The following is a 26,521-nucleotide window of genomic DNA, read 5'->3' on the forward strand; positions in this document are numbered from 1 at the left end:
AACTCATAATAGCTTAGTTACAACTCAATAAAATAAGACTATATTGTGAAAAAGGTGATTGACCCCCCCCCCCCTATGCCCTTAACATAACAAATTCAGTGATAAGTTTTAAAATAAGTTGATCATGCCAATTCGATCATCAGACCACAAGTTTCGGTAGACTGAGACCGGTTTCGTCCTTATTAGGACTCATCAGTCAGTCACAACCGAAAAACTTGTAGTCGTCAATCTACAAACGGTTTATCATGCTTTCGCATGAAGCAACCATTTGCTGGCAATGATTAGTGACGTCAGCATTGTCTTTGCCGTGCAACGTTTAAAACATTGTCCACTAGGCAAGACATCTGGTACGCTCGTTTTAGTACAATCAACGTATGACGTATATAATCTAATCAAAACAAAATAGTTAAGATTCTTTAATTTTTTTTAGAGATTCAACAAAAGGTTTTAAGCATTTATTTTTACAAATACTGACTGATTTTGTCTTTAATAACTAAATCATCATTTAGAAATAATTCACATCTCAAATAGATCATAAAAAGCTTTCTCAATTTTTTTTAATCAAAAATTTTGAAGCATTTGAACTGAGATTCTCAAATTTTTAAATAAAAAAACTGATTTAGCCTGACGCGCACGAACCCTGCAAATAGTACTTAGGATCTACAGGAAATAATTTCAAACAAAGATATAGCAATCACAAATCTTCGTTCAACAACATCAACAAAAGACATGCAACAGAACTGGCAAACTACATATGGAATTTAAAAGATAACAATAAAGACTATAAAATTAAATGGGAAATACTAAACAGGACAAACTTTTCAACTTAGAAAAATAATAATTTATAAATCAGAGAAGATCATAACACTAAACAAGAAAAGCGATAGACAAAATATATGCATCCATTACCATAAATATTTTTTTAGCAAATTTAAAACTAACTAAAAATTAAATCAAAGTAAAATTAAGCCGCGAACACAAATAGTTTAAAAAAAAATCTAATACATCTTTTCCAAACTTTTCAAAATGCAAAAATTATTAAACTAACAAGATCAGCGTATTTTTCAAACTTAACTTGCTGTACCTTCATTATTACTACGTCATAATACTTAAAAAAAATCAAATTCTAAATTTCTGTTAGATTACATGACTAAAAAACTTTACTGATGAGTATATGAGGTAATATACAAAACGGTCGTATATAACTTTTTTTTTTATTTAATCAAATAATTAAATATATATACAGTAACCTCTCGCATACTTACGCACTCTCGTTTAGTTACGCATTTTAGAATTCTAAAAAACTCAAAAGTATAAATTTTAATTTTTTTTAATATTACACAAATTAGGTTTATTGTAAATTTTTAATTTAAAATATGTTTTTAAATACTAACTCACCTCTCTATATCTTCAGAATTTGTAAACTTATGTTTCTTGACTAATTGATAAACATTTAGTTATACCTCAGTATTAACATTTTTCTTACACTTTATATATTTTTGTTCAAAAGAAGAAATCGATTACAACACCAAATGCATATTTTTGTAAAAGGCTATAGAAACAGATTTTAATATAGACACCAAATCATTTATTAATTGTAAAGAAATGCTTAATTATAAATTAAATTTGCTAAGTAGAGTCTAATATAAATGTTAAGTACCAAATAAGTCACATATAAATATAGATAAAATCTACTTATTATTAAAACTAGTAAAAACTTTCTACAAGTATTATTATTTTATATAAATTATAATTCTTTTTTTAATGTATGTATAGTTTTGTCTTTTGTTTTCATAACAATTAATTAAATAAACTAATTGTTAAAAGTGGGAAAGTCCCCAGTCTACTTTTAACTAGAAGCAATATTAAAAAACAGCCATTATAGTAAGTATGTTTGGTAACTCTCGTATTTTTACGATCTCTCGCATCTTTACGCATATTTTCTGTGGACACAATGTGCGTAAATAAGCGAGAGGTTACTGCCACTGGTTTTTGGCAATTTTTCTCTAGGTTTTTAAAAGTACATGTTTTTGGTCTATTTTTAGTGTAATATTAAGTTTAAAGTAAAAAGCTGTGCCAAATAGTGTAACAACATTGTGAAGAAAAAACTGTAAAGCTACATTAAATGTGCTTTATAAAAATAAAAAAAATTGATGATGACAAAAGTTTTTTATCTATATGATAGATTTTTGGGTCAAATCGAAATTTTACTACCTAACATTAAAAACTTTCTAAAATTTTTTTTTTTTTTCAAATTCCAGGTTTATCCAAGATTTCAGGTTTTGTTGCAACCCTGTATCTATATCGTATTTATCAATTGTATTACATTTTAGCTTAGGGAGTCAGTTGAAACAAACTGTTATTGTAAAGATAAACTATTTTTATAACACAAAAATTAGCTTTGTTATTTTATTTTTACAAACAAACCAAACTTGTACAAATAAATTTTTAGTTCATTATAAAGTCAAATAAAAGGTTTTAATTTATTTAGAAAATATGAATTACACCAGATAAAAAATAGTCGTTATCTTAATAATTGATAAATAATGCACAATATTTAAACACGAATAAAAATAACTTGGAACTTAAAAACTTTATGATAAAGCGTTTACATTTAACTTGATTTGACTTTTATATTTAGCGACCATGATTAAATTTACAGCTTCAAATCATAACTAAAATAAATCAATCTTAAACAAAAGCGTAATCGACAAAAGCTGTGATTTTCTACAAAATTTGCCAAACAGTCATAAACAGTGAACTCTCAGCGATTTAAAGTGATCGAGCAATTGAGATTTCTTTGTATAAATTTACAGCAACACCAAAGAATGAAAGCAAAAGGCACTTTTAATATAAGCTAATCATCATCACGTCATTTCAGTGGGTGGAGGTGGAAACACTTCACCTTCGTCTGACAGGAAATTATCGGGTGGAGGAGGCAGAATGTCGTCATCCTGGAACCTCTGCAAGTCAGCTAACGTCGACGGTCGGCCGAGGGTGTGAGATTTGAAGGGGGAATTTTTGGGAAGGGAAGATGTGGAGGTGATGCGGGTCGTGGGGTGACGCGGAGGGGGAGTGGGGGCCGCGTTGCCCGTACGCCGCGACAAACTTCGCGCACGTTTTTGTTTGCTGTTTCCGTGGCAACTCGTACTCGAGTTTTGGTCATTTTGCTTGACGCTCTCCATGGAAGTAGAGTGACTTGTTGCTGAATGGTTAGGAGACGGGCTGGTTGGAAAGCTGTTGTGTGACGTCATAGACATCGGTGATTGGTTCATTTGTTGAGCGGAATTATTTTTGATGGAATGTTTTTGATTATTTTGAAGCCTGTATTTAATAAGAAAATGCTTAACATAAAACTAAATATATTTTTACCAATAATAAAATATATAATCTAAATTTAAAACTTAATTGAAAATGAAATAACTTTTTTGATGTACTATAAATGTGTGTAACAATTAGACTTTAACATATTTCTATTCAAAATTACCAAGACTCTCATAAAACTTTTGCACAATATTTTGGTTATGCCTAATGTTTAAAATATATTATTCAGAACCAATTAACATATTTGTAAAATATTAAATTGATAAAACTTGTTACAATTTTTTTAATTTGAAACTTTTTTTTTTGTTTATAAAGAATTTAAAAACCTAGTAAAAAAGTAATTAAATTTAACAAAAGTATTTTCAACACCAATTGATAAAGAGTCATTAGTATCACAAAAATTTAATTTAGGCTACAGTTATCCGACAACTAACTAAAAAGTTATTTTAACTTGATAACTTTTTATAAATGAAAAATTTAAAAATGTTTTGCGGAAAAAAAATTAAAAACCAAAATTTGGAATGAGTGAATTTTTGAAATAAATTATAAGTTACAGACACAGAAAAAAAATACTGGTAATTGACATATAATATAAACAAAATTAATTTCAATTGTAAGATAAAAGCTAACTATTTCATTTTGTAATCTTAAGTGCTTGCAAATTTTACTCCTTTATTTTTAAAAAGAAAACCAATATCTTTATAATGACTAATATATAAGTTCTCATTAAGACAAATTTTAATTTGTGCTAGACTTATCAACCACATGTTTCATAAATACAATAACTTAGAACAGTCATTTTTGAAAAAAAAACGAAAAATTCTTTAAACTAAAAAAAACATAAACAACTAATAAGTTTTTCGATACTAATTTTCTTGAATTGTTTAAGTACTAAAATAATTCCGTATAACTTAAAAAAAAAATTCTATCAAACAAAAATAATAAACATATGTTATGTAACTTACTATTAATCTATATCTAGTTTCTAAAATAAAATACTATTTTTTGTAGTGTACAAGCGTGACTTTTATTGCCAATAAATTAAAAGCTTTACTTTAGAATATTTTGGTCCATTAAATTTATTTTTATTACACATTAAAAAAAATATTGATATTTTTTGATATTAAACGGTAATGAATATTTTTTTAAAGAATGTAAAATACTTGATAGTAGAAGATATATTAAGTTGTTCATTCATGGCTTTTAATAGCTGCTCGTCTCTTAGCAAACTACTTCTATCACTTAGCATGGTACCGTACCTGCAATAATTGATTTTTCAAGTAATTTTATTTAAAAAACTTATAAGAGTTTGTTGTTTAACTAACTAAAACAAAAACGTATACTTTACTAAAATATGTTATAGTATTTGTATAATTTTCTTTTAAGAACTGTTTCGCGATGTTATATAACTCTAGTTACAAAAAATATTTTAATTTTAAATTTAAAATTGACAAGAATTCAAATAAATTTCATTTTTAAAATTATCGTCTTTATGTAATCATATACGCAAATCATCGTCATATTTGAGAAAAAAAATTCAAATGAGTCAGCAAAGCAACACGTAACTGACATTTAACAAAGACTCAAAAAATTCAAGTTGTTTCAACAACGGTTTAAAACTCATTAATTATAAACTACGTAACCATTAATATTTTAATTTAAAAAGTTGTTTTGGTGACAATCCGAACTAAAGTATTATTTCAGCAGTTTAAAAACAATAAACTAGTAGTAGTGTTTTTTTTAATATAGTTTTTTAAACGTTTATCTTACTTTAGTAAATACATTAATAAAAAAACAGTTTTGTATAAGTTTTAAATTACTATTATAAGTACAAATTATTAACTGTAAAAACATTGTAAGAATTCCTATAGCTTTGAAAATTGTTTGCAGTTTAAATTTCATATAAACTTTTAAAAATAAATATATACTTTACATAATAAATACTTTACAAATCATTTTAAAAACGTTAAAATAAATATTCTAAATACAAATAAAAACAAACAAATGGTACACTTTGATATTTTAGCTGTTACTTAACACGAACTTCTAACAAGCAAATCAAAAGTTAAGTAGGGACTTTATAATTACGTCACAAAGGCCAACAATCAAATACTTCCTGTGTTGGGTGATTACAGTTTGATAACAAGCAAATTCATGTTGAAGTTTGTTTAGTTAAATAAATGACACAGAAAAACTTTTTAAAACTAAACTTATAGAATATAATTCTATTTCAGATTTCAACCGTCTTTAAGATCTACTAAATCTTTTTTTTTTTTTTTTTGAAATGTCTTTACAGAAAGTTGTTAGTGAAGTTTAATAAGCATAAACTAAGGGAGTGGTCGGTAAACTGCGGCCTTAAAAGCAAAAGCCACGGTCCGCGAGGTACTTTTCAGCTAAAACAAAAAAAAAGTTTTAGGGGTAAAACTCACAGCTAGGCTCGTACTTAATAACTACTAACTACAAATGCTTCAACATTGCTTACTTTATCACATTTTTGGTCAATAATTATATTTTATATTGATTACATACTACAATTTTTTCAAATAACCGCAATTTATATAAAGATGAGGTCGCGAGCTAGGGGATAAACATATATATTTTTTATTTTTTAAGTTTTGTTTTTTTAAGTTTCAAATATGTACTTAAATTTACCGATGGTTGCGAGTTGTGGATACGGATGAGTGAGCGCGATGCAAATCCACGATGTTCGGCGGAACTTGCTGGTACGTCATCGGTGACATCATCATGGTCTGGTTATGACGTAGTGTTGCGGACGAGTTTATCATTTCATCATGACGTGATGCGTGGTTTCGAGGCATGGTTGGGTAGTGAGAAAGAAACGGACCTGATTGTGTAACTAATTAAGCTATTCACCTAAGTACTTCTAATTAAAAATTTTGATATTTACAAATAACCTTATTTACCAGTTTGAAAGACGAAAAAAGATTGTTTATTAACTTAAATGCAAGTTTTCTTTTTACTTTAAACCTACGTATTGCTTACAAACGATATTATTGTGAAAATTGTACAAAAAACTTATGGTTAAAATATTTGATCAACTGACCAGACGATACTAGTCACTAAAAAAATAAGTACTTGTAGAAAAATGAACTATAATTTTAGAGAAAATTTTATCTTCTATTTAAAACTTTTTTTCAATATCACTAAAGAAAGACCGAGAAATTTATAAAAAAACTAGTTTAAAGAAGTTATATATTTAATAGAACTAATATGAACTAATAAAAAACAGTATGATTATTAAATTAATAATATAACTTTAACTATTCAAAATTAAATGTTATTCGCTTGCTAATAAAGATCATAGCGAAACAAGTTCACTGGAATACATAATAACAACAAATTTAAAGAGTACTCTTTCAACAATTTAACACACTTCAACGGAGGTCTGTAAAAAAATAAATACTGTAAAGAAAGAATAGAATCTAAAGTAGGTGTATATATGTGTTTATTAAAAATAACAACAAATACCATACATTATTGTAAACAAATGCTTAAAATAGATACAATATATAATATTAAATTCGATTGTAATAAAACTATATAATATTCGTAAATATAAAATATAAATTATGATAAAGTAAAGTAAAATACAAAACAAAATAACAAATCAAAATATTTAGCACTCACATGAAAGTAGTAGAAATACTGATTCATACTGGTTTTCCGAATGTTTAACGACAGTTTATTCTTATGAATAAGTATTTCTACAAGTTTCATGTGAGTGCTTTATATTTTGATTTGTTTTTTTATTTTGTAGTTTACTTTATCATAATTTAGATTTAATAACTACAAATATTATATAGCTCATAACAGTCGGATTTAACATTATATGTTGTATTTATTAAAAACCATTAATTTACAATAATCTATAGTATTTATTCTTATTTTAATAAACACATATATACACCTACTTTAGCTACTATTCTTTCTTTCCTTACAGTATTTATTTTTTACAGAGCTCCGTTGAAGTGTGTTAACTTGTTAATACACAGAAACACGTGCTAGTTTATTAAAGAAAGAGGACTGTTTAAATTTGTTGTTATTATAACGTTATTTATTTATTATCATTTAATATATGTCATTGACAGTGGAATAATGTACTTTACAGACATGGAGATAAATTTAAATGTTACAACTTTACAAAGAAAATCATGGTAATTAATATTTCTAGTAATTACAATTTGCAGCTGTTTTGGAGAACTAATAGCTCAATTAACTTTTGGTGTTTTAACAAATTAGTCAGTTTTGCAATTAACATCAGTAATTAAAGACATTAACTTCTTATTTCAAAACAAACAAGACAAATTTCAATCACATTAGTTTTTGTTCGAGATTAAAAAAATACTTAAAAAAGAATAAATATCAAAACAAACATTATTGAATTTTTAACTAATTTTCTTCAAATACCAAACTTGTTTTTAGCCGAATTGTAATCATTTTCAGATAAAAATAAACATTTTTTTTAAGTAAAAGATTTGAAAATATTCTCGGCTTCATAATATTTTAAAACAAAAGCTGAAAAAAGGCTTCAAACTGTTTTTAATTAGAAATTTTTTCTTACTGTGTAAAATACAACTTTACTTATATTTTAAACTAAGTAAACAACTTTTATCTAAAGTTTAGTAGATAGTACTACCAGATTTTTTAAAGTTAAACCTGCACTTTGCTGATTACGTTTGGGCTGGTCTTTTTTCTTTTTTGCATGCTGCTTCTGCGCTTTCTTATCATCGTTCAAGCCCTGCGTCGCGGTGCTCATTATTTTAGCCACCGTTTTCGTCAGCGGGGGTATGAACACTGGAGGCGCTGCTTTCTGATGCCCCTCGTTGTAGATGGCGGAGAAGCGACCAGCTCGGTGGTCGTTTTGCGCACGGTGGCGCCTCGTAGCAGATTGGTTGGATCTCATTGACGTCATATTGGCGTGATTAACTTCTGACGAGGTAAATATAATTAAGTCATATGAAGTTTGGTTTTAAGTAAAACAATGCTTAAAATCTAAAGGAAAGTTTTTTAAATTTTTACTTTAAACTTATATTATATTTTTGCAAAGCTATGGTAAATACTTCAGGAAAAAAATTAGTTAATAACTTTTAATGTACTTTAAATAAATTAGTAACAATTTTTATTGCATAAAACTAAAACCAACAGTTTAAAACATGTTTAAACTGTTAAATTCTAATTTATTAACTTTATTGTTTTTATTTCTAGTTAAACTACTAAATTTATGTTTATATATTAGCAAAAATCAAAAGTTGTTAGTCCTTATCAAATTAATTATTTTACTTTTTATAATACGTTAACTTGTTTAAAAAGTTTTTTAGAACATTTAAACAAAATCACGTATAAAGGACTTATCAGATATTTAACTAAAAATGTGTAGATAAACCTATAAAAAACAAACCTTTATTATTTAAACACCTCCTGACAGTGCCAACAACTTCCAAATTGCGGGACTGGTTGCCGTGGTTCATCATAGCGTAATATTCAGATCCGACGTGGTGCATTCCGTCCATGGTCATCATGGACACGCCGGAATCCGTCGAACAAACAGAATCACCCCGCCTGTACAGCCCGTTGTTGCCATTCGCATTGTGACGCAGATGGTTTACATAGTGACGCATCTGATAAATATGTTCAGCGTTATTTAGTGCTTGCGGTCTATCCGAATCACCAATCCACATTTCAACTTGACGATGACGGTGATTCGTATTTTCTCTTGTTATGTTGCTAGAATTCATCGCATTGTTTTCCATTATTTATAAACTATCTATACTGGTATGTAACTTGCTAAAAAAGTGTGTCGAGTATTTGTAAACTAAGCAAGCTTTTAACTTTTTTTATTCGACAATATATGTACAACTTATGCTATAGCTTATGATTAAACGTTTAATACTTTTGAACAAATATATAACCATCTTAAAAACTGAATCTAAATTGAGCTAAATTAAGGAAACTGAACGAAAAAATTATCTTAATAATGATAACGCATTTGTGCAGACAGAAAACAAGCTCAAAAAAGATGCAAAGCGAACAAAAAAAAGAGCAAACTTGTCGCTTGATGGCAGCAGAGATAGTTTCGAGCAACTTTGCATAAATTATTTATCAAGCAGCTGCTACTTATGAACACAATATAAAAAGATTAAAACCTTTGCTTAATTTCCTTTTATCTTGTCCTTTCGCTTATAAACCTTTACTTTTTGCTAGAGTTACAATACATAAACAGACTAATTTAGATTTGTAGTTAGTTTTTAAGGAAAATAAAATTGTATATACCAACTATAATACTCAACGAAGACACAAGTGGTTGTAATAAAAGCAAGTTTATGTTATGTACACCAAAACATAAACTAGCAAGTCAGACCACAAAAAGGTCGAAACAAGTGCTTTTTCAAGTGCTCTTTTTAACATCGTGCACTATGAAAAAATGTAAAAAAAAATTATCGCTTATCATTAAATTAGAATTGGGCAGTTGTTAAGCGAAATGTAGTATACTTATATTAACTTATTCATTATGGTCCTTTTTTTAACGTCACTACTGTATTAGAACTAACGTCATAAGCAAAAAGACTGCTACGAAAGATTGAAAACTCAATTTCAGCAAACTTAACTATAAGAAATTATTTGCGTCTTTAATAAATAAATCTGGCTTATGCTAAATTTAAGATTTTTTTTAATACGCAAGTATAGACGCATGTTTTCCAACTTAAGTAAATAAATAAATTAAATAAATTTCATAAAAATATAGTTTTTAAGTCTCTAGTCCTGTAAGATGTAGAAGTCAAAGAATGAAAGTTTTTATTTCCAACAACAATTAATGAAAAAAATATTTTCACATAATGAAATTGCTATCGTAAAAAACTATAAACGATAATACTACTACGAATTTCAACAACAAAAAACATCTTTAAAAATATTAGAATATTTTAACCCAAGGGTCGGAGCCTTTTGTAAATCGCGGGCCAATTTTCCCAGAAAAAAATTGCTCGCAGGCCGCACTTTTTACAAAAAAGTTTTTGAAGGCCACAACTATTTTAAAATAATCATAGTACTTAGTAGAAAAATACAATTAAAAACCAAAATATTACAACATATGCAGTAAAATAGCACTAGTTAAAAGTAACTATTAAATTAAGAGCCTAAGTGTAAGTTTTTATTGCAAAACCTTTCCTTTTTCTTTTCTAAAAAATGTTTTTTTAGCTAAAAAGTTCCTCGCGGGCCGCAGATTTTAACTTTGAGGGCAACATTTGGCCCGCGGGCCCCTGTTTTAACCTTGCTAATAACATATTTATACTAATATACTTAAAATTACATACTAAAATCGTTATGATTAGTTAGTTTAATAACAACTTTTTAAGATCCATTGACTATAACAACTTATTTAACAAAGTTAAGTTTGAAAATCTTACTCATCTAATTTTAGCGAATTATTATAAAAATCATTACAACGAATAAAATTCCACAAATTAAACACTTAAACTAACACTATGGCTTCGAGGCGAACTCGTCATGTTAGGAACGGCACCTGTAGATAAAGGACGGCTTGGCTTGACAACTTCGAGAACAGAAGTCGGGTTTACGCAATGCGGACTTCCCCAACTGTTGCGGTTGATGGAGGCTTGACCGCGCTGCTGGTCGCTGCTCAGCGCGATATCTTCGGCGTTTTGCATAACCAGCTACATATTTGCATTAAAATTAGTTGCGTTTATTGAAAACGCAAGTTGTAAAGTAAGTATTTTTACTGAAGTAAAAAATAAGCACAGCAGATTGAAAATTTTGTTAAAAGTTTAGTCGCTAGTTAAAATAAAAAGTTTTTAAAATAATTAAACTTCAAACTTAAAAATTTAGTCACAAAGAATAAACAAAGATGAATTTACAGGTTGCCTATAACAAACTTTTTAAACCAAGTAAATTATATATTGGTAGCTAAAGTTTCAAAAAATATAAAATCTGACATTAATTTTAAAATGATTATTTAATTTGGAATCTATTTAATGTAATTTATTTCTTAAACACTAAAAAATGTTTAATACTTTAAGTGTGGATAAACTCAACTTTATACTTAAAGTAAACATTTTATTATGCACACTACGTTCAAAATTATCAAGTTTTTAATACAATATTTTATTGTTATTATTAACTACTTTTTTTTTTCATAAAGGTAAACTACAGTCATGATAGGTTAAAATTGAATTTATTTATTATATTGTTATTATTAATTTGGTTCTTTAATCTACTTTAATTAAGATTTCAATACTAACTAACGAAAAAGAAGGTTAAAACTTTGTGTAAGGTATTATCATTATTTAAAAATATCGAAAATGAATATTTACTTTTAAGTTATCAAAAAGATAACAAATTTCTAAAAAAAATCTATAGACTTCAATAACTTCCTTAAAATGCGTATGATAGATGTGTTTAAATATAATTTTTATTGATTATTTTATATAAAAATCAATTAAGACATAAAGCTCAATTAAGTAGTGCTCTTGCGCAAACTAGTGGATAAACAAACCTCATCGTAATATCTATAAGCTTGACGTTCCAATAAATGTGTGTTTTCTTCACATATTGCCAGTTTAAGTAAATACTTCCTAAAAGCTGTTAAATATTTTTAAATATTTTTGACAAACCTTAATTAGTAAAACAAATAACTTTACTTAGCTTTAAATAACTTTTTTTTAACTTTACATGAAAACTAGTTCTTTTTAGGATTGAACATAACGTTTTATACAAAGTTCACTAGACTCGTTATGACTAAAAAAGTCTAAACTAATTTTTTCATAATATTATTCATAAAAATAAAATAAACAATTTGATACAAGCTTTAAACTATTTCCATACTTTTGAAAAAAACAGTATTTATGTTTTTCTAGTTTCGACTATTAAATCTTATGAAAATAGATATAAAAAATGGACTTTAAGCATCAGTGATTTATAATACAAAAAGGTACAACTCCTTTATGCAATCAAGCACAACAAACCTTTTTGGATCATAATCACAGCAATCAAACATTCATCATTAACACTGTTTTTGCTTTCAGTAAGATCAACACTACCCTGATTAGAAACCAAGCTTCCAGTTTTAGAGTGATGTATTTTAGAATGCTAAATGACAAACATGAATTTTCATACATTTGAAAAAATCATTAAAAACTACTATTAACCATATAATATTATTCTTTTTTTTACAAACAGTGTAAACTTATTCTCAGCTAATAATTGCTATGTAAAAAATAAACTTTATATCAAAAAAAGCATTTTATTAAGATATTTTCAAACTATCGCAACAACTATAATACAAATTCTACGGCACATAAAGTTTATACAACAGGGGTATAGAGCGAAAACGACTGCATAAAACCTAATTTATTCTACAAAATATATAATTTATAGGTAATTTTCGAATAGCAGAAATACTCAAAAGTTGATACTAGCAAAATTTAGCGAACAATAATATGTTGTTCTGCTTTCTTTTTGCGTTCAAACTTAGGATTATTAAAATAATTCGATAGATGAAACTTAACAAATAAATATTGTTCATCAATTATACATAACTAGGAATTCAAAAACAGAGAATTAACTTTAAAGACTACATATGCGTTTAAAATGTATAAAAAGGTATGCATATTCTTTCAAAATAAAATACTATCAAATGCAAAAAAACCTTAACTTTGTAATTGATACTTTAAACATCTTAACAGAAAATTTAATAAAGCATCAGAGATTTTAACACATAAAAAAGTATAAACTATTATAAAGATGGAAGGTTTACTGCGCAAAAAAATTATTCAAAAACCTAGTAGAGCTGAAAATTAATTCAAATAAGTTTTCAAGCACCTTTAAAATAGTTTTTCTTTGAATAAACTTACTAACCTCATTAAAAATAATTTTATATATATTAAAAGTAAACTATTCACTTTATGTGTTCTTTTCATAGTGCTGCTCGCACTTGTGATTGGAGAAACACCGGCCATCAAAGACGCCATGTCAGGTATTATTACTTCTTCGCGCTGTGGCGATGAAAAATCTTCAAAAGTGAATTTCAGACTGTTGAACCTAAAAAATGGTTTAATTTTCATTTAGTGCAACTTTTTCGTCACTAATAAAGCTAAGGTTATTAAATTACTTTTATAAGATTAAACAATAAAAAAATAAGTTTTTCAAAAAAAAAACATAGATTAAAACAATTAATAAATCTACTGGTCATAAATTGGTTTCGAAAATAACAAACACAGTTTTTAGCTACAATCTTTTTATTTTAAAGTTATATTGAGTTTTTAACTTTTTGAAATGTTTACTTATTTTAAGACTGAAGAAAAAAGAAGTCACCACTAAATCATCATAATTAGTGATTTTTTTACTTATTAAAATTAATATAGATAAATAAACACTTTGTACATCAATAATATAGTTTTTACTTATTAACTAATCTGTATATAACTAAAAACTATGTTCAGCAAAGAAACATTGAGCTTGATTGCATAAAACCGAAAGAAAAAACTTGGTGTCTTAAATATTTTAAAGATATACTTAAACTTAAGTCTGATTTTAGTTCATAATTGTTATACTTTAAATTAAATACTACTTTTAGGGCAAAAAATCAATTACAAGTTAGCTTTAGAAAAAATAGAATGATTCTCAAGAAAAAAAGTTATAAATAAAACTAGTGTAATGTATAACATCGATATTCTATGATCAACATTTTCAGAGCTTAAAAATTATAAAGAGTTGAAAATGTTTCTTAATAGTCTTTTAAACAATACAGTAGTAAAATATAATGTTAAAATAGTTTCTATACTAGTTAAACCTCAGAGGTGAGTTCGAGTTTGAATAATGAGGAGACTGCAAAGTAAAAGACCTTCTATTTAGCTCTTTCTTCAGATCTTCTTTTTTTGACACAATTACTTTTCGTTCATTTAATAAGTCACGTTTACTAATTTTCATTGTTGATCTTTTATATTATAGACTAGTAAGTTTATATACAGTTTTATAGACACAACAAAATATTTAATTAAATTGTTAAAAAGACGATTAATTTGATAAAAATAGGCAAACGGTAAAAGTATAGACACTAACATGTTTCTAGTAGGAATATTGATAGTTGGTGGGTCATCACCTTCTTCTGTTTCATCTAACAAACTAGCTGAAAACCTTTTTGTTTTGACAGGAGTTTTTTGCTGCTCTAAGTCTGCACAATGAAAATTTAGTTTTAAATTAAACTTGGATAAGAAATCAGTCATACTAAGACAAATCATTTGTATTCAGTTAAAACATTTATGCAAAATTTATTATTGTGGCATTATTTAAAGAATGATATATATACAAGTATTAAACTTAAATGTATAGTAAATTTCAAGCTCATTTTGAGCACAGTACATGCATATTACATATGTATGTCAATGATTTGGATATGTACTTTCGATATTAATATATATAACAACTTTGTCTTTTGGACAATCGTATCTGTGACAGCTTCCTATGCAAACTACATTGCTAATAAGTTTTAGAAAAAAAAAAGTTAAGCAAAAATATAGTTTTTGCATATATATAACTAACTTTAAATTTTTTAAAACAAAAGCCACTTTTCTGTCATCAAAAAACTTGTTACAATCAAATTAACTACATCTAGTAAAATAAATAAGTGATATTTGATTACATTTTGTATTGTAAAACAATTTATATTATATGTTTTGGTTTTAAGAAAACAAATCGAGAGATCTCAACTGCTGGAGGATAAGTAATATATTTATTCTTTCAAAAATTTATTTTGCAAACTAAGTTTCGGTCAAAGACCTCGTCAGTGCTTAAATAAATCTTATTCAAATAGAATATTCTATTTGAATAATATTTATTTAAGCACTGACGAGGTCTTTGACCGAAACTTAGTTTGCAAAATAAGTTTTTGAAAGAATAAATATAATGTAAAACAATTTATCAAAAAAAAATCTTTTTTTACAAAGAACAATTAATCGGATACTTTTACTATAAAATCTCCAAAACCCTTACTTATACAGATCACAAACAAATAAAATAATCAAACACATATATAAAACATTCTAATATTGTTGACTTTATTCATAGAGCTCGACTACAAACAATTGTTAAAGTATTCTAGTATTTTTAATTAAAAGTTTCTATTTCTTTTTTTGCTTAAGACAGAAAAAGATTGCAAAAAAAACAGATAACTGAAAATTACGTACTTAACAATTTTTTTTACTTTTTCTTTGTGTATAAAACAAACAAAAATCATTCAACATTTTATACAGTATAACCAAATTTAAAACAACTAAAAAAACCTAAGAAAGTCTCTTCAGCGTTCATCAGATCCTCTTTAATGGTCTGATCTTGAGCTAAATCACGTGGAAGGTTGAAGTTGCATGTCAATGCGTGAGGATTTGCGAAATGCGACAACAACAATTTTACCATTTTGCGCTGAATTAAAAAACTCATATCAATTTATTTTTTACAATAAACGCATTAAAAAAATGTCATTCATAGTTTTTATACTTCACTTACAATATACAAGTACAGGCTGTTGGCTGTTTTTCATATTATCAAAACTGCATATTTATTGAAACTAAAAATTTAAAGACTAATTACTCTCAAAGTTTTTAAACGTACCTGGTGGTATTTCGCGGCACAATGAAGTGGGGTCCAAAGCAAATCATCGGTTGCATTGACATTTACGCTGTTCTCAAGAAGCAATCTAGCCGCTGTCAAGTATCCATTTGAAACAGCGATGTGAAGCTGTTTTATTTATTTTTTTACATAATCTTTTGTTCTAATAAATTAACATTAAATAAATGATTAGTTTAGAACAGGGGTCGGCAGGCGATTGGTGGTCGAGGGTAAAAATTGCAGATAATTTGATAGAACTAAAAGACGCCAACGAAGACTATAATTTAAAGTGGGAAATACTTTGCAGAACTAAAGCAAAACAAAAAGATATACTTATGTAGCTTGGAAAAATAACAATTGAATAAATTTACAAAGAATCATCGCTGAAAAAAAGGAAAGAAAGACAGCAACCCTGCAGTCTTAACCAAAATATGCATTTCAAAATGACTAAAATTTTAAGTAATAACAAAAAGTAGCAAAAAACAAAACTAAAAATAAGAACAAACAACACAAAACATAAGTTAATTTGTATTGAAGTTTTTAGAATAGGCTACTTAAATTTACTTGTCACGTCATAATGTGATTTTTGTTACTCTTCAAAAATTTTGCCAATAAACTTTATTTTTTCTGTTGATATGCGTAATGTATTGAAACAACCATAAACAATTCGAATACTGGTTGTTTTATAAATACTAATCTATGCGTTTGCATCGACAACTTTGAAATTTCAATTCAAAAAAAAATCAATTACAAATATTGTATACATATATATAAAATGCCTGTGCTTTTATTGTTTCCAAAATAAATAAATTGCCCGAATGGAATCCGAGTACAGCGTAAAATAAATAAATAGGTATCTGGTGGCTTGCTGCATTTTACTAATTATTATTTTGAATAATTTCAATTCAATCAACTTATAACTTTTATACTAAAACAATATCTTGAAAACGAAACAATGGATAGTTTTAAATAATAAATGGATAGTTCAATTCTTGTTTAGTTTTTATAATATATTAAAAACTACCTAACATCTATCAAAAGAAAACTAAATCAGTTAAACAATTATTTAAGGATAACTGAGAGTTTAACTTTTACACAAATCAATATGTGTAGAAACTTTGAGGAGCTTCTATTATACAAATTTATTCTGTTAATTGAAAATACACATATATACTTTTATACAAACTAAAACATTTAATAATTAAAAAAATAGGTAAACTTTTTAACATAAAGTAATAAGAAAAAGGTAATTTTATCTTTAAAAAACTGCTTAATTTTAACTTACTCAATAAGTTAAAAGAAAAGTATGTTGAAAAACAAACCAAAGAAACTTTGTTAGTACTGCTGACAACATCTATTGATTTACCTTGTTTCAAGAGCTCTTGGATGTCGTGAATCATTTGTTTTTGCTTTTTATTTCTGATTTGTTCCATTTCATCTAAAAAAATATAACCAACACTAACATTAGAGTTTACTGAGTAAAAACTCTTTAGTATATTTATAGGCTATATATTTAAATATTAAAAAGTTAATACAAAAGTAAATCTTAATCTGACACAGGATTGCAAATCTTTGGAAAAAACAGCCTTATAAAAAACTTAAACATGATTTATAAAATAAAAACTTTAGCTTAATCAAAGAAACTTATTTTTTATTACATAATTTTCGTACTACACTAAAATAAAGAATAACTACTTTTTTTTAATAGATTTAATTTTTACTCAAACTCATAAAAAAATAAAATTTCAGTATATTTTTTTAAGTATTTACAATAGAACAAACTTTCATCAATTTTCTGTTTCTGCAACATGTGCAGCTTCATTGTGGCTTTTAAGTTTGAATTTTTAGTTGCAAGATCAACAGCTAAATTTCCATCAACGTCTAGTATATCGACAGCTGCATTATTCTGATAATATTAACATATTTTACATAAAATAATAATACAAAAGTGCTTTATTTGTAGTAAAAAATCAACAAAAAACGGTGGGATTTTAGCTATTGCTTTGAAAATTTTTTAAAATGCTTGAACCAGTTTATCTCAGTAAAGAGCAACCTGAAGCTTAATCCATCTCTAAAATCAGAAACTTCCTGTCTGCAATTATTTTTTTAGGTTGAAAAAAAGTGCAATCAAATAAATTTACCAAAACAGGTATTTTAAATGAGTCTTTTGTATTAATTTCTTAGTACACAATAGTCTTATATGACCATTTTATAACAATTTTGCTTTCAAAGATTTTTTTTTCTATATCATAATTTTACTACTACATACAGACACTTGGTCAAGAAGACCTTTATATGCTTCGAAGATTCTTTTTTTGTTTTTTATGACTAATATAAAAATAATAATAATTCTTAAGACTTATTTTTGTTAGTTGTATCTGAACATGCTTCAAACAGCTAGTAATTGTTGAAGCTAAATAATGTATAGTTAAATAATATATACTTGCTTATTCTAAACTGTAATTACTAAAAATAAAATTCAAAATTATGTATATAAGTACACATTTTTAATTTAAAAGCAGCATAAATTATTATTTAAACAGTTTAGTAACATAAAAAAATAACTGCACTTAAAAATTTAAAGTAGTTGAAACATTTATAAACATGGCTGCCACTGATTAAGCTGAGAAAAATTTCCTGACTTTTTACCAAAATTTTCCTGACTTTTCTAAATAAAACTTATTCTAAAATACATAATCTAAGACTTAAAACTATATAAAGCTTTCAATTTAATTTTAATACAGGTTAAAAACAACAGTTTTATGCTGAATTCTATCATCACACTTCCGGTACATCACTTGAACCATCTGTGTATGATTGATGTTTGTAATAAACAGCTCTATCAGCAAAATACTTGTATTATTACCTTATAAACACAGCTTGTCTGAAAATAGACACAATTTTTTAGCATAAATGTATCTAGATAAACAAACGACATATAATGAACTTTTACAATTAAAACCTTGAATTAATAACGAACTTTCACAACTAAACTCTTAAGGCCATAGGGGGGGGTCCACTTTGTTTTTTACAACTTGATCTTATTTTGTAGAATTTAATTTGAGCTTTCAGACACTTTTAATCGCTTAAAAAAACTCAAAGTAACTTTTGAGATATAAGCGATCAAAGAAAGGGCGTTCAATACGTTCCTTATGGAAGGCGAAAACTAAAAATGCGAAAAAAGACTATTTCACTAAAAATCTATCTCCTCCTTCATTTTTTGAGTAATCTTTCTCAAATTTTTACAGAATGTGTATCATTAAACTTTAAAGAGATCTATTGTAAGAAATTTTTTAATTTTGAGTAAAAAAAAAAATATTGTCAAAAAACTACCCTTTTTTTTAGTTTTTTGTGGATAAAATTTTTATTTTTCAAAATTTCAAAAATTCCAACAGTACGATTCTTCAAAATATTAAAAGGAACATTTCCTGAAAATTTAAAGTCTCTAGGTCAAAAAATGAAGGAGGAGATAGGTTTTTAGTGAATTTTAAAATTTCCGAGAAAATTGACCCGAAAAATTTGCGGTCCATACGTTTATATTGGAAAATTTTTACAAAAAGTTAAATATCTCAAAAGTTAAATGATATTTTTGAATTCTATAAAAACTGGCTTATAGTTTGTACTTTAAGCTTTCATATAAAAGCCAAAGTTAATTTTAGTAAAAAAAAATGTTGGACCCCCCCCTATGGCCAACAATAACAAATTTTTACAGTTGAAACCTTAAAACAAAAAAGAACACAATTTTTTAAAATTTCCTAGCATAAATGTACCTAAATAAACAAAACGACATATCAGGAACTTTTACAATTAAAACCTTAAATCAATAAGGAACTTTTACAACTCAAACCTTAAAACAATAACAAACTTTCACAGTTAAAAGATTAAAACTAAAAAGAACTTGATCAATTACTGTTTTTTTTTAATGCATGTACTAAAATTTATTTTCTCCGTTTTTTTATTAGCACTTCAACCTCTTCATCTAATGAAGATATGGTTTCCTTCATCTAAACTACATTCCGTTTCATTTTCTTGGCAGTTAAAATAATTTGCCTCATTTTACTTAAATTGCTCTCATCTGCTGCCCCTACAATTGTTAAAGAGAATCTTTTCTCTAAATCAAGCCACGACTTGTGGGCTTCATTTCTTTTCTTTTGGCACTCATTTATTTTTACTTTCATTAATAAAGTACTTCCTCTTATCATTTAGTACAACATTTGCAACAAATAAATATACTCTTAAATACTTTAAACTTAAGTTACTCTAAAAAAAATACATAAATAAGTAAACTTAATCTTGGCATATACCACTCTTATAACTTATTTTATAAATTTAAACAACTTTGAAAAAATTATAAAGAGGTAAAGTATACACATTAACTTGTTACATAAAATACTAAACTAACTGCTTAGTTATAAAGAACTAAATTATTTACTTAAACATAAAACACTTTGATTCTAAAATTATGCTAGATAAACTTTTGTGTATATATCACAGTTTCAATATGGAAGTGTCCTTGCTACAGATCATCAATACTAAAAAGATTATAAAATATTCTTGTTCAAGTAGGGTACTTGTTCAATATGTTAACAGAAAATTTTTGCAGTTTTGTAAAGGATATTTTACTAATTTATACCAGATGAAGGCATTTGAAATAAAATTAAATATTTATGTAAATTTTTAGGAAAATTTTGGAATTTTTTTCAGACTTTAAAGGACTTTTAATTAATTTTTACCATTTGAAGGATTTGGAAAACAAGGAATTTTGTAAATTTAAACTGACAAAATCTGACTTTTTTTTTTTAATTTTATCAAATTTCCTGACTTTTGTCATTTAAAAAAATTTTCCTGACTTTTTCTGATTTCCTGACTTTTCCTGACCGAGTGGCAACCCTGTATAAACAACTATAACCGTTATTGTTTTATTCCAAAATTTATTAAATAATGTAAAAGGCATACCCAACCAAAAAAAACTTACAGCAAGAAGCATTTGAGCGCACTTAATAGAGTCCCACATGCAACAAACATGAAGGGGCGAACAACCAAAGTCATCTTGTAAGTTGATGCATGCGCCTGTTGACAATTTTAATAATAAGCTTGTAAACTCGATGTTTTTACTATTTTTACCTTTTTTGTTTCTTGGCTGCAATACTTTTGATTCAAATAAAAGTTATCAAAATAAGTTTGGCTTTAGAATAATTTAAAAACTTACCTATATACAGAAATGGCTATTTTTGCATCAATATTATAGTTTAAGTGTAAAAGATAGTTAAGCGCACATTTAAAAAAACAAATTATAACAACAATAGGCTAATAATACAAGAGATAGTACAATTAGTAAATGTAGTTACTTTCAAAAAAATCTAGTTATTTTCAGTTGCTTTACATACAGTTTAAAATTCAAAAAAGTTATTACAAACAGTATTGGAGACAATCATAACTATTTTACAAACTTAACAAGCCTACCTTGTTTGACAAGAGCATGAGCTATAATGTAGTCGTCATAGACACAAGCATGGTGCAATAAAGACATTCCTTCGCCTTGAGTTTCATTGAAATTAACCGACAATCCAGTTGATATACAATCTAGCACTAAAATAGAAACTATATGATAAAATACATTTTAAAAACAAATTTTGGTTGCTTAACTGTAAAATTTTAAATAAAACATAGGTTAATTAGCTAAGATGGTAATATACACTATGTAAAAAAAATAAATAATAAAAAACAATAAGGGCACGGGGGTAAGTTTTTTCGCCGTTATTTTTTTCATAAATCACTTCTAAGCAATCTAAGTTTCACAGTTTCTTAAGTCCCTTTGGGAGACATAAATTTAAATGAGCATAAAAATTTAAAAATATATATTACTTCCTTTAATTTTTGAGCAATCTATTTAAAACTTTGTCAGTATAATTTAAGCAAAACTAAGAAAATTTATTTTTTATTTTAGACTTTTTTTCAAAAACAAAGCTAAAGTATTCTTTTCATTTTGTTATTATAAAACTTTTATTTTTACTTTTTAAAACATAAATCCAACAGATTTTTCTAAATATTGCAAAGAAAACACTTACTGAAAGTTTAAGATATCTAACTCAAATATTTTTTTTTATAAATAGCCATTCTTTATTTTGGTAAAATAATTCCCACAATTTGTCAAAAACAGATTAGTATATAAATCTATCTATATAACCTATATTTTTAAGTCAACTCAACTACATAACAGAAATTTATGATGGATAAAAATAGTTGTATAAACTAAATTTTTATACAATAATAAACTTACATATTGTACTAAAATTTCATATTAAACTAAGAAACAAAAACAACCTTCATATTTATTGCCTTCTTTAATACCATCATGAATCAAACTTTTTGGGGAAAAACAAACAACTCTATTTTTTTCACCTTTAAGCTTAGATCGAGATACATTATGTCTGCTAAACTCTTTGTAATTTTTGACCTGTAGATATAACAATAAGTTATTTTTTCATTTGATTAAGCTTGTTGAAAGGGTTTCTATTTTAAATTTTAGACAATAAAAAAAAAATTGATTCAAACTTGAATTTAGCAGCTTAAAAATATTTTAATGTGAGCTACAAACTTTAATAATATTTTTAAAAGCTTCATTATGTTAGTCATAACTATAATATTTTGCTTTATTTTAATGTATTTGAAATACATAGTTACAACGAATTATTTTTTTGAACAAGCTTCAACAATAGAAAATTTTAATGATATCAACCAATGCATATATTTAGTAGATAAAACTTTAGTATGATTTTTTTGACCTTGTAACTCATTTAAATTAAACATCAATGTACTAAAAACTTGAAATTGAAAAAAACATGATAATAAAATTAGCCTCAAAAGATTTTTCATAACACATTACATTTATTCAAAATTATTGAAGATAAATATATAAAAAACAATAAAGTAATTTACATCTGTACAACCTATTGAAAAGTTAAAACAAGTTTATTTAAACTTCCAAAAATTTTTAATAAAATAACATTTAAACCATAGAAAATTTACAGATTTTTTTACAGGAAATTTCTCTATAATTATTCTTTGTAGCTAACTTACAAGTTTTTTTTTAACTTATTGTATTAATGTTTTATTTTTTGAAATATAATAATTAAAGTAGATTTTTTTCTTTTTTGTATAACCCAATATACTTCAGTTGTGAAAGTTAAGTATATAGTATATAAGTTTAAAAAAATATGTACAAATGTCAGATATTAAAGTTTTTTATTAGGGTATTTGTATTAAATTTATCTATCATTAGTTACTTTTATTTCTAGTTTAATGTTTGTTTTCATTTTTATACCAAACATTCTAAGAACTTTATAATTTTATCAGGTAATACCTGTAGAAAAAAATATAATATTAGTCGGTTTTATATTATTTAACTGAGACGTTATAACAATATTTTAACATTTTTAAGTATACTATACCAAAAAATTATGCTTTTATTTTAATTTGATAGCAAGCATCGAAAAGCCCAGATAAAAATATTTAAAGACAAACTCTTATTTACAAGCTTTAAACAACCTGTTACTATCTTAAATAAGGAACAAAGAGACTTTATTTAAAACAATGTAAAACATAAAAATTAAAACTTGTTGCAATCTTAGAACTTTAGCTTTATTGTTGCATGATTCATCAAGAAGGGTGATCAAAATTGTGTTTTCTTTTGAAGCTGATTGTGACGAAGAGCTACTTGATATGGAAGCAACATCATTAAGTTCAAAAGCATCAGAACAAAAATTATTTGACATGAGTGAAAATAATAAGTTGATACATAAGGTTTAATTATTTAGCTAAAAGCATCTTCATATATTTTAATATTTAAACTAACAGTAATTTTAGTAAAAATTTTATAGAAAAACATAGGTTTAACCTAAAATTTTAATCTAAAAGTATAAATTATTAACATTTGTATTTAACATCTAACAAGTATTGTTAAAACAACAAAGAGTTCTGTTTCTTAGTTTTTAAATTACTAATCAAAATAGCACTTGTAAGTATTAAAAACAGTACTTGCTTATAAAATTATAAATTAACTAAAAGTTATTAAGTACTGAAGAAATATCATAAGCTAATTAAACTAATTTTGCGGCCAGGCTAAATGTCCCTAGAACAGAACAATGCATTAACTTATTTTCTAAAAACAATTAATACAAAACATTAAATAATTAATTGTTACTTTGTTCTAGATCCTGTTTTAGTAAATATTTACCATCATAGTTCTTTTCTAGATAAGGTCTTATCATTTTTCTATCAAGGCAGATTAAAAGAGATATTGCAACAATGTACCACAAACTGCACTTGTAAAGTTCGTGTGCTGACTTATTATTTCCTTCTTTGTAAAATCTCCAAGAGTTATTCACTATCCACAAATTAAGAGGTGTAGTTGTAAGTAAAAAAGACCAAGTTGTAACACCAGTCAAAGGAGAAAGTAAACAAAGACCAAAAAGGCCAAGTGAATGAGCTAAAGATACTACTTTAGTAGCATTTGGATGTGATATTGGTAACATGTGATAATTACCTTTAATATAGTCAGATTTCCTTCTCCAAGCTAAAGCATAAAAATGAGGAAACTGCCAAGCATACAAAATTCCAGCTAGTATAAAAGCACCAGGATTAATTTGCCCTGTAGCAGCCGCCCATCCCATTACCGGTGGGATTGCACCAACAACAGACCCTACCCACGTATTAAACCAATGTTTTCTTTTCATTGGGGTATAAATTGCGGCATACAAACCAATATTAGCAAAACCAAGCAAAGCTGTTAAGGTATTTGTTCCATATGCAAGCATACCAACTCCACTGGCCCCACATACTGCTGCAAAAGCAAGAGCATGTTGTGGTGTTATAGATTTTGTTACTAAAGGTCTAACTGCTGTTCTGTCCATTAATGCATCATACTTTATTTCAGCAATCTGATTAAGTGTGTTTGCTGCTGATGAACATAAAGCTGTTCCAAGAGTGAGATAAAAAAAAGTGCTATGATCAAACATAATTGGAGTTAAGCAGTATCCTGCATCGGCAGTCATAACAACAAACCATGTTAGGTACCATTTTGATAGCGATGCATAAATAGAAGGTAATTTAGCTAAATCTAGTTTTTTTGTCCCATCAATCACATCTATATTAATCTTTTTATTCACTATATCACCTCTTCCTTCTTCACAAGTTCCAATAAATCTAGAGCTAGATAACTCTTTTTTAATTTTTAGATCAATATTTGTAGATACATTACTATTTTGGTTTAAAATACATAGTTTAGAAACAGTGGAAAAAGTACGACTTAGCATAAAAATTTCTGCTGATTTTTGATACAACTTTACATCATTTATGGCTATCCTACAAATGGGACTCAGAAACATCACACTTTGATAATTTTCTTCTTTTTAAAGTTGTACTTATAAGTATGATTTTTCAAATTAATTTAAATTTTCTGGTAAAAATAAAGAATTGTTAACTTATGTTTGATATAGAACATAGAGCTGTAATTATTTTAAAATTTATAACTATAAAATTAAGTTAAATAAAATTTAGTAGCAGTTTACAAAAAGCTAAACAAGTGTATCATTTAAATACTGTTTTAACCAAAAAGCAAGCAAAAATAAAACTAAACTAGGTTGAGTCAGGCTTAATTTTTGAAATAATTGAAATAAAAAGTATAATGTGAGAAAACTGAACAATTTTACTATTAATCAAGGTTAAATACTAAAAAAATTAAACCAAAAAAGGAACTTATTCCTTATTAAAAAAAATTAAAGACAAAAATATATTTTAAAGACGCAAAATATGAAGAAAATTCAAACTAATGTAATGTTTGCAAAATTAGAGACAAAGAGTTCCAAATTTAATTTCAAAAAATAATTAGAGGGAAATCTATAAAATATAGCAAACTTATAAGGAAACTATCAAAAAAGAAAAAAAAAAATCAACGTTAGAAACATATTTTTAAGATACATAAAGTAAAATTTGTCATTAAACCGTTTATAAGCACATTCTTAATTAAGAAATTTACAAAAGTTCGAGGGTTTTTGAGCTTTAATTTTGGGTAGCTGTAAAATTTTCAGAAGCGTACAAAATTAATTGCACAAGTGCACAAAATTGCATAAAGTTATTTTTGCACAAGGGGTATAAGTTTCACAAAGACACTTTTGCACAGGTTGAATTTTTATTTATGTTAATATATTTTAACTTTTGATAAATTTTTTTTTTTTAATTTACTATCACTGTTACCCCTAACCCTTACCCTTGGTCTGTAAGTAACTTTTATTAATTAAATTTTATTAAATTTTTTTCTTATTTTTATAATCACTGTTATTCCTAACCCTTACCCTTGGTCAGAAACTTTTTTTTTAATTTATCTTATAGGTTTTTTTTCTGTTTTTTTTATTATATTGTTTTTTTTTTGTAAAACTGTAACTTGTACAAAATTGACCCTTGGTGCAAAACTGTCTTTGTGCAATTTTGTTCCCTTGTGCAAATTTATCTTTGTGCAATTTAGTCCCCTCTTGCAATTTTGATCCATTTCCTAATTTTAGTT

The 26,521-nt window shown here is 26.2% G+C and overlaps 2 protein-coding genes across 2 annotated transcripts; both read right to left on the reverse strand.

Moving 5' to 3' along the window:
- Nucleotides 1–2,425: 2,425 nt before the first annotated feature.
- LOC145849226 (uncharacterized) lies at nucleotides 2,426–23,784 on the reverse strand. The gene is made up of 19 exons (XM_082954364.1): nucleotides 23,577–23,784; nucleotides 22,285–22,417; nucleotides 21,424–21,549; nucleotides 20,936–21,030; nucleotides 17,743–17,866; nucleotides 17,283–17,398; nucleotides 15,964–16,089; nucleotides 15,639–15,774; nucleotides 14,419–14,530; nucleotides 14,150–14,293; nucleotides 13,260–13,398; nucleotides 12,324–12,447; nucleotides 11,855–11,940; nucleotides 10,824–11,015; nucleotides 8,744–8,963; nucleotides 8,002–8,274; nucleotides 5,977–6,169; nucleotides 4,488–4,583; nucleotides 2,426–3,324 (listed from the first exon to the last, which is right to left on the reverse strand). The coding sequence occupies exons 1-19, from the start codon at nucleotides 23,733–23,735 to the stop codon at nucleotides 2,868–2,870; spliced, it is 3,051 nt and encodes a 1,016-aa protein (XP_082810490.1). The 5' UTR covers nucleotides 23,736–23,784; the 3' UTR covers nucleotides 2,426–2,867.
- LOC145849227 (protoheme IX farnesyltransferase, mitochondrial-like) lies at nucleotides 23,784–25,413 on the reverse strand. Its single transcript, XM_082954365.1, has one exon. The coding sequence runs from the start codon at nucleotides 25,344–25,346 to the stop codon at nucleotides 24,153–24,155; it is 1,194 nt and encodes a 397-aa protein (XP_082810491.1). The 5' UTR covers nucleotides 25,347–25,413; the 3' UTR covers nucleotides 23,784–24,152.
- Nucleotides 25,414–26,521: the final 1,108 nt, after the last annotated feature.

The sequence above is a fragment of the Thalia democratica genome, chromosome 1 (assembly GCF_965202585.1).
Source record: "Thalia democratica chromosome 1, ktThaDemo2.hap1.1, whole genome shotgun sequence".
Lineage (NCBI taxonomy): Eukaryota > Metazoa > Chordata > Thaliacea > Salpida > Salpidae > Thalia > Thalia democratica.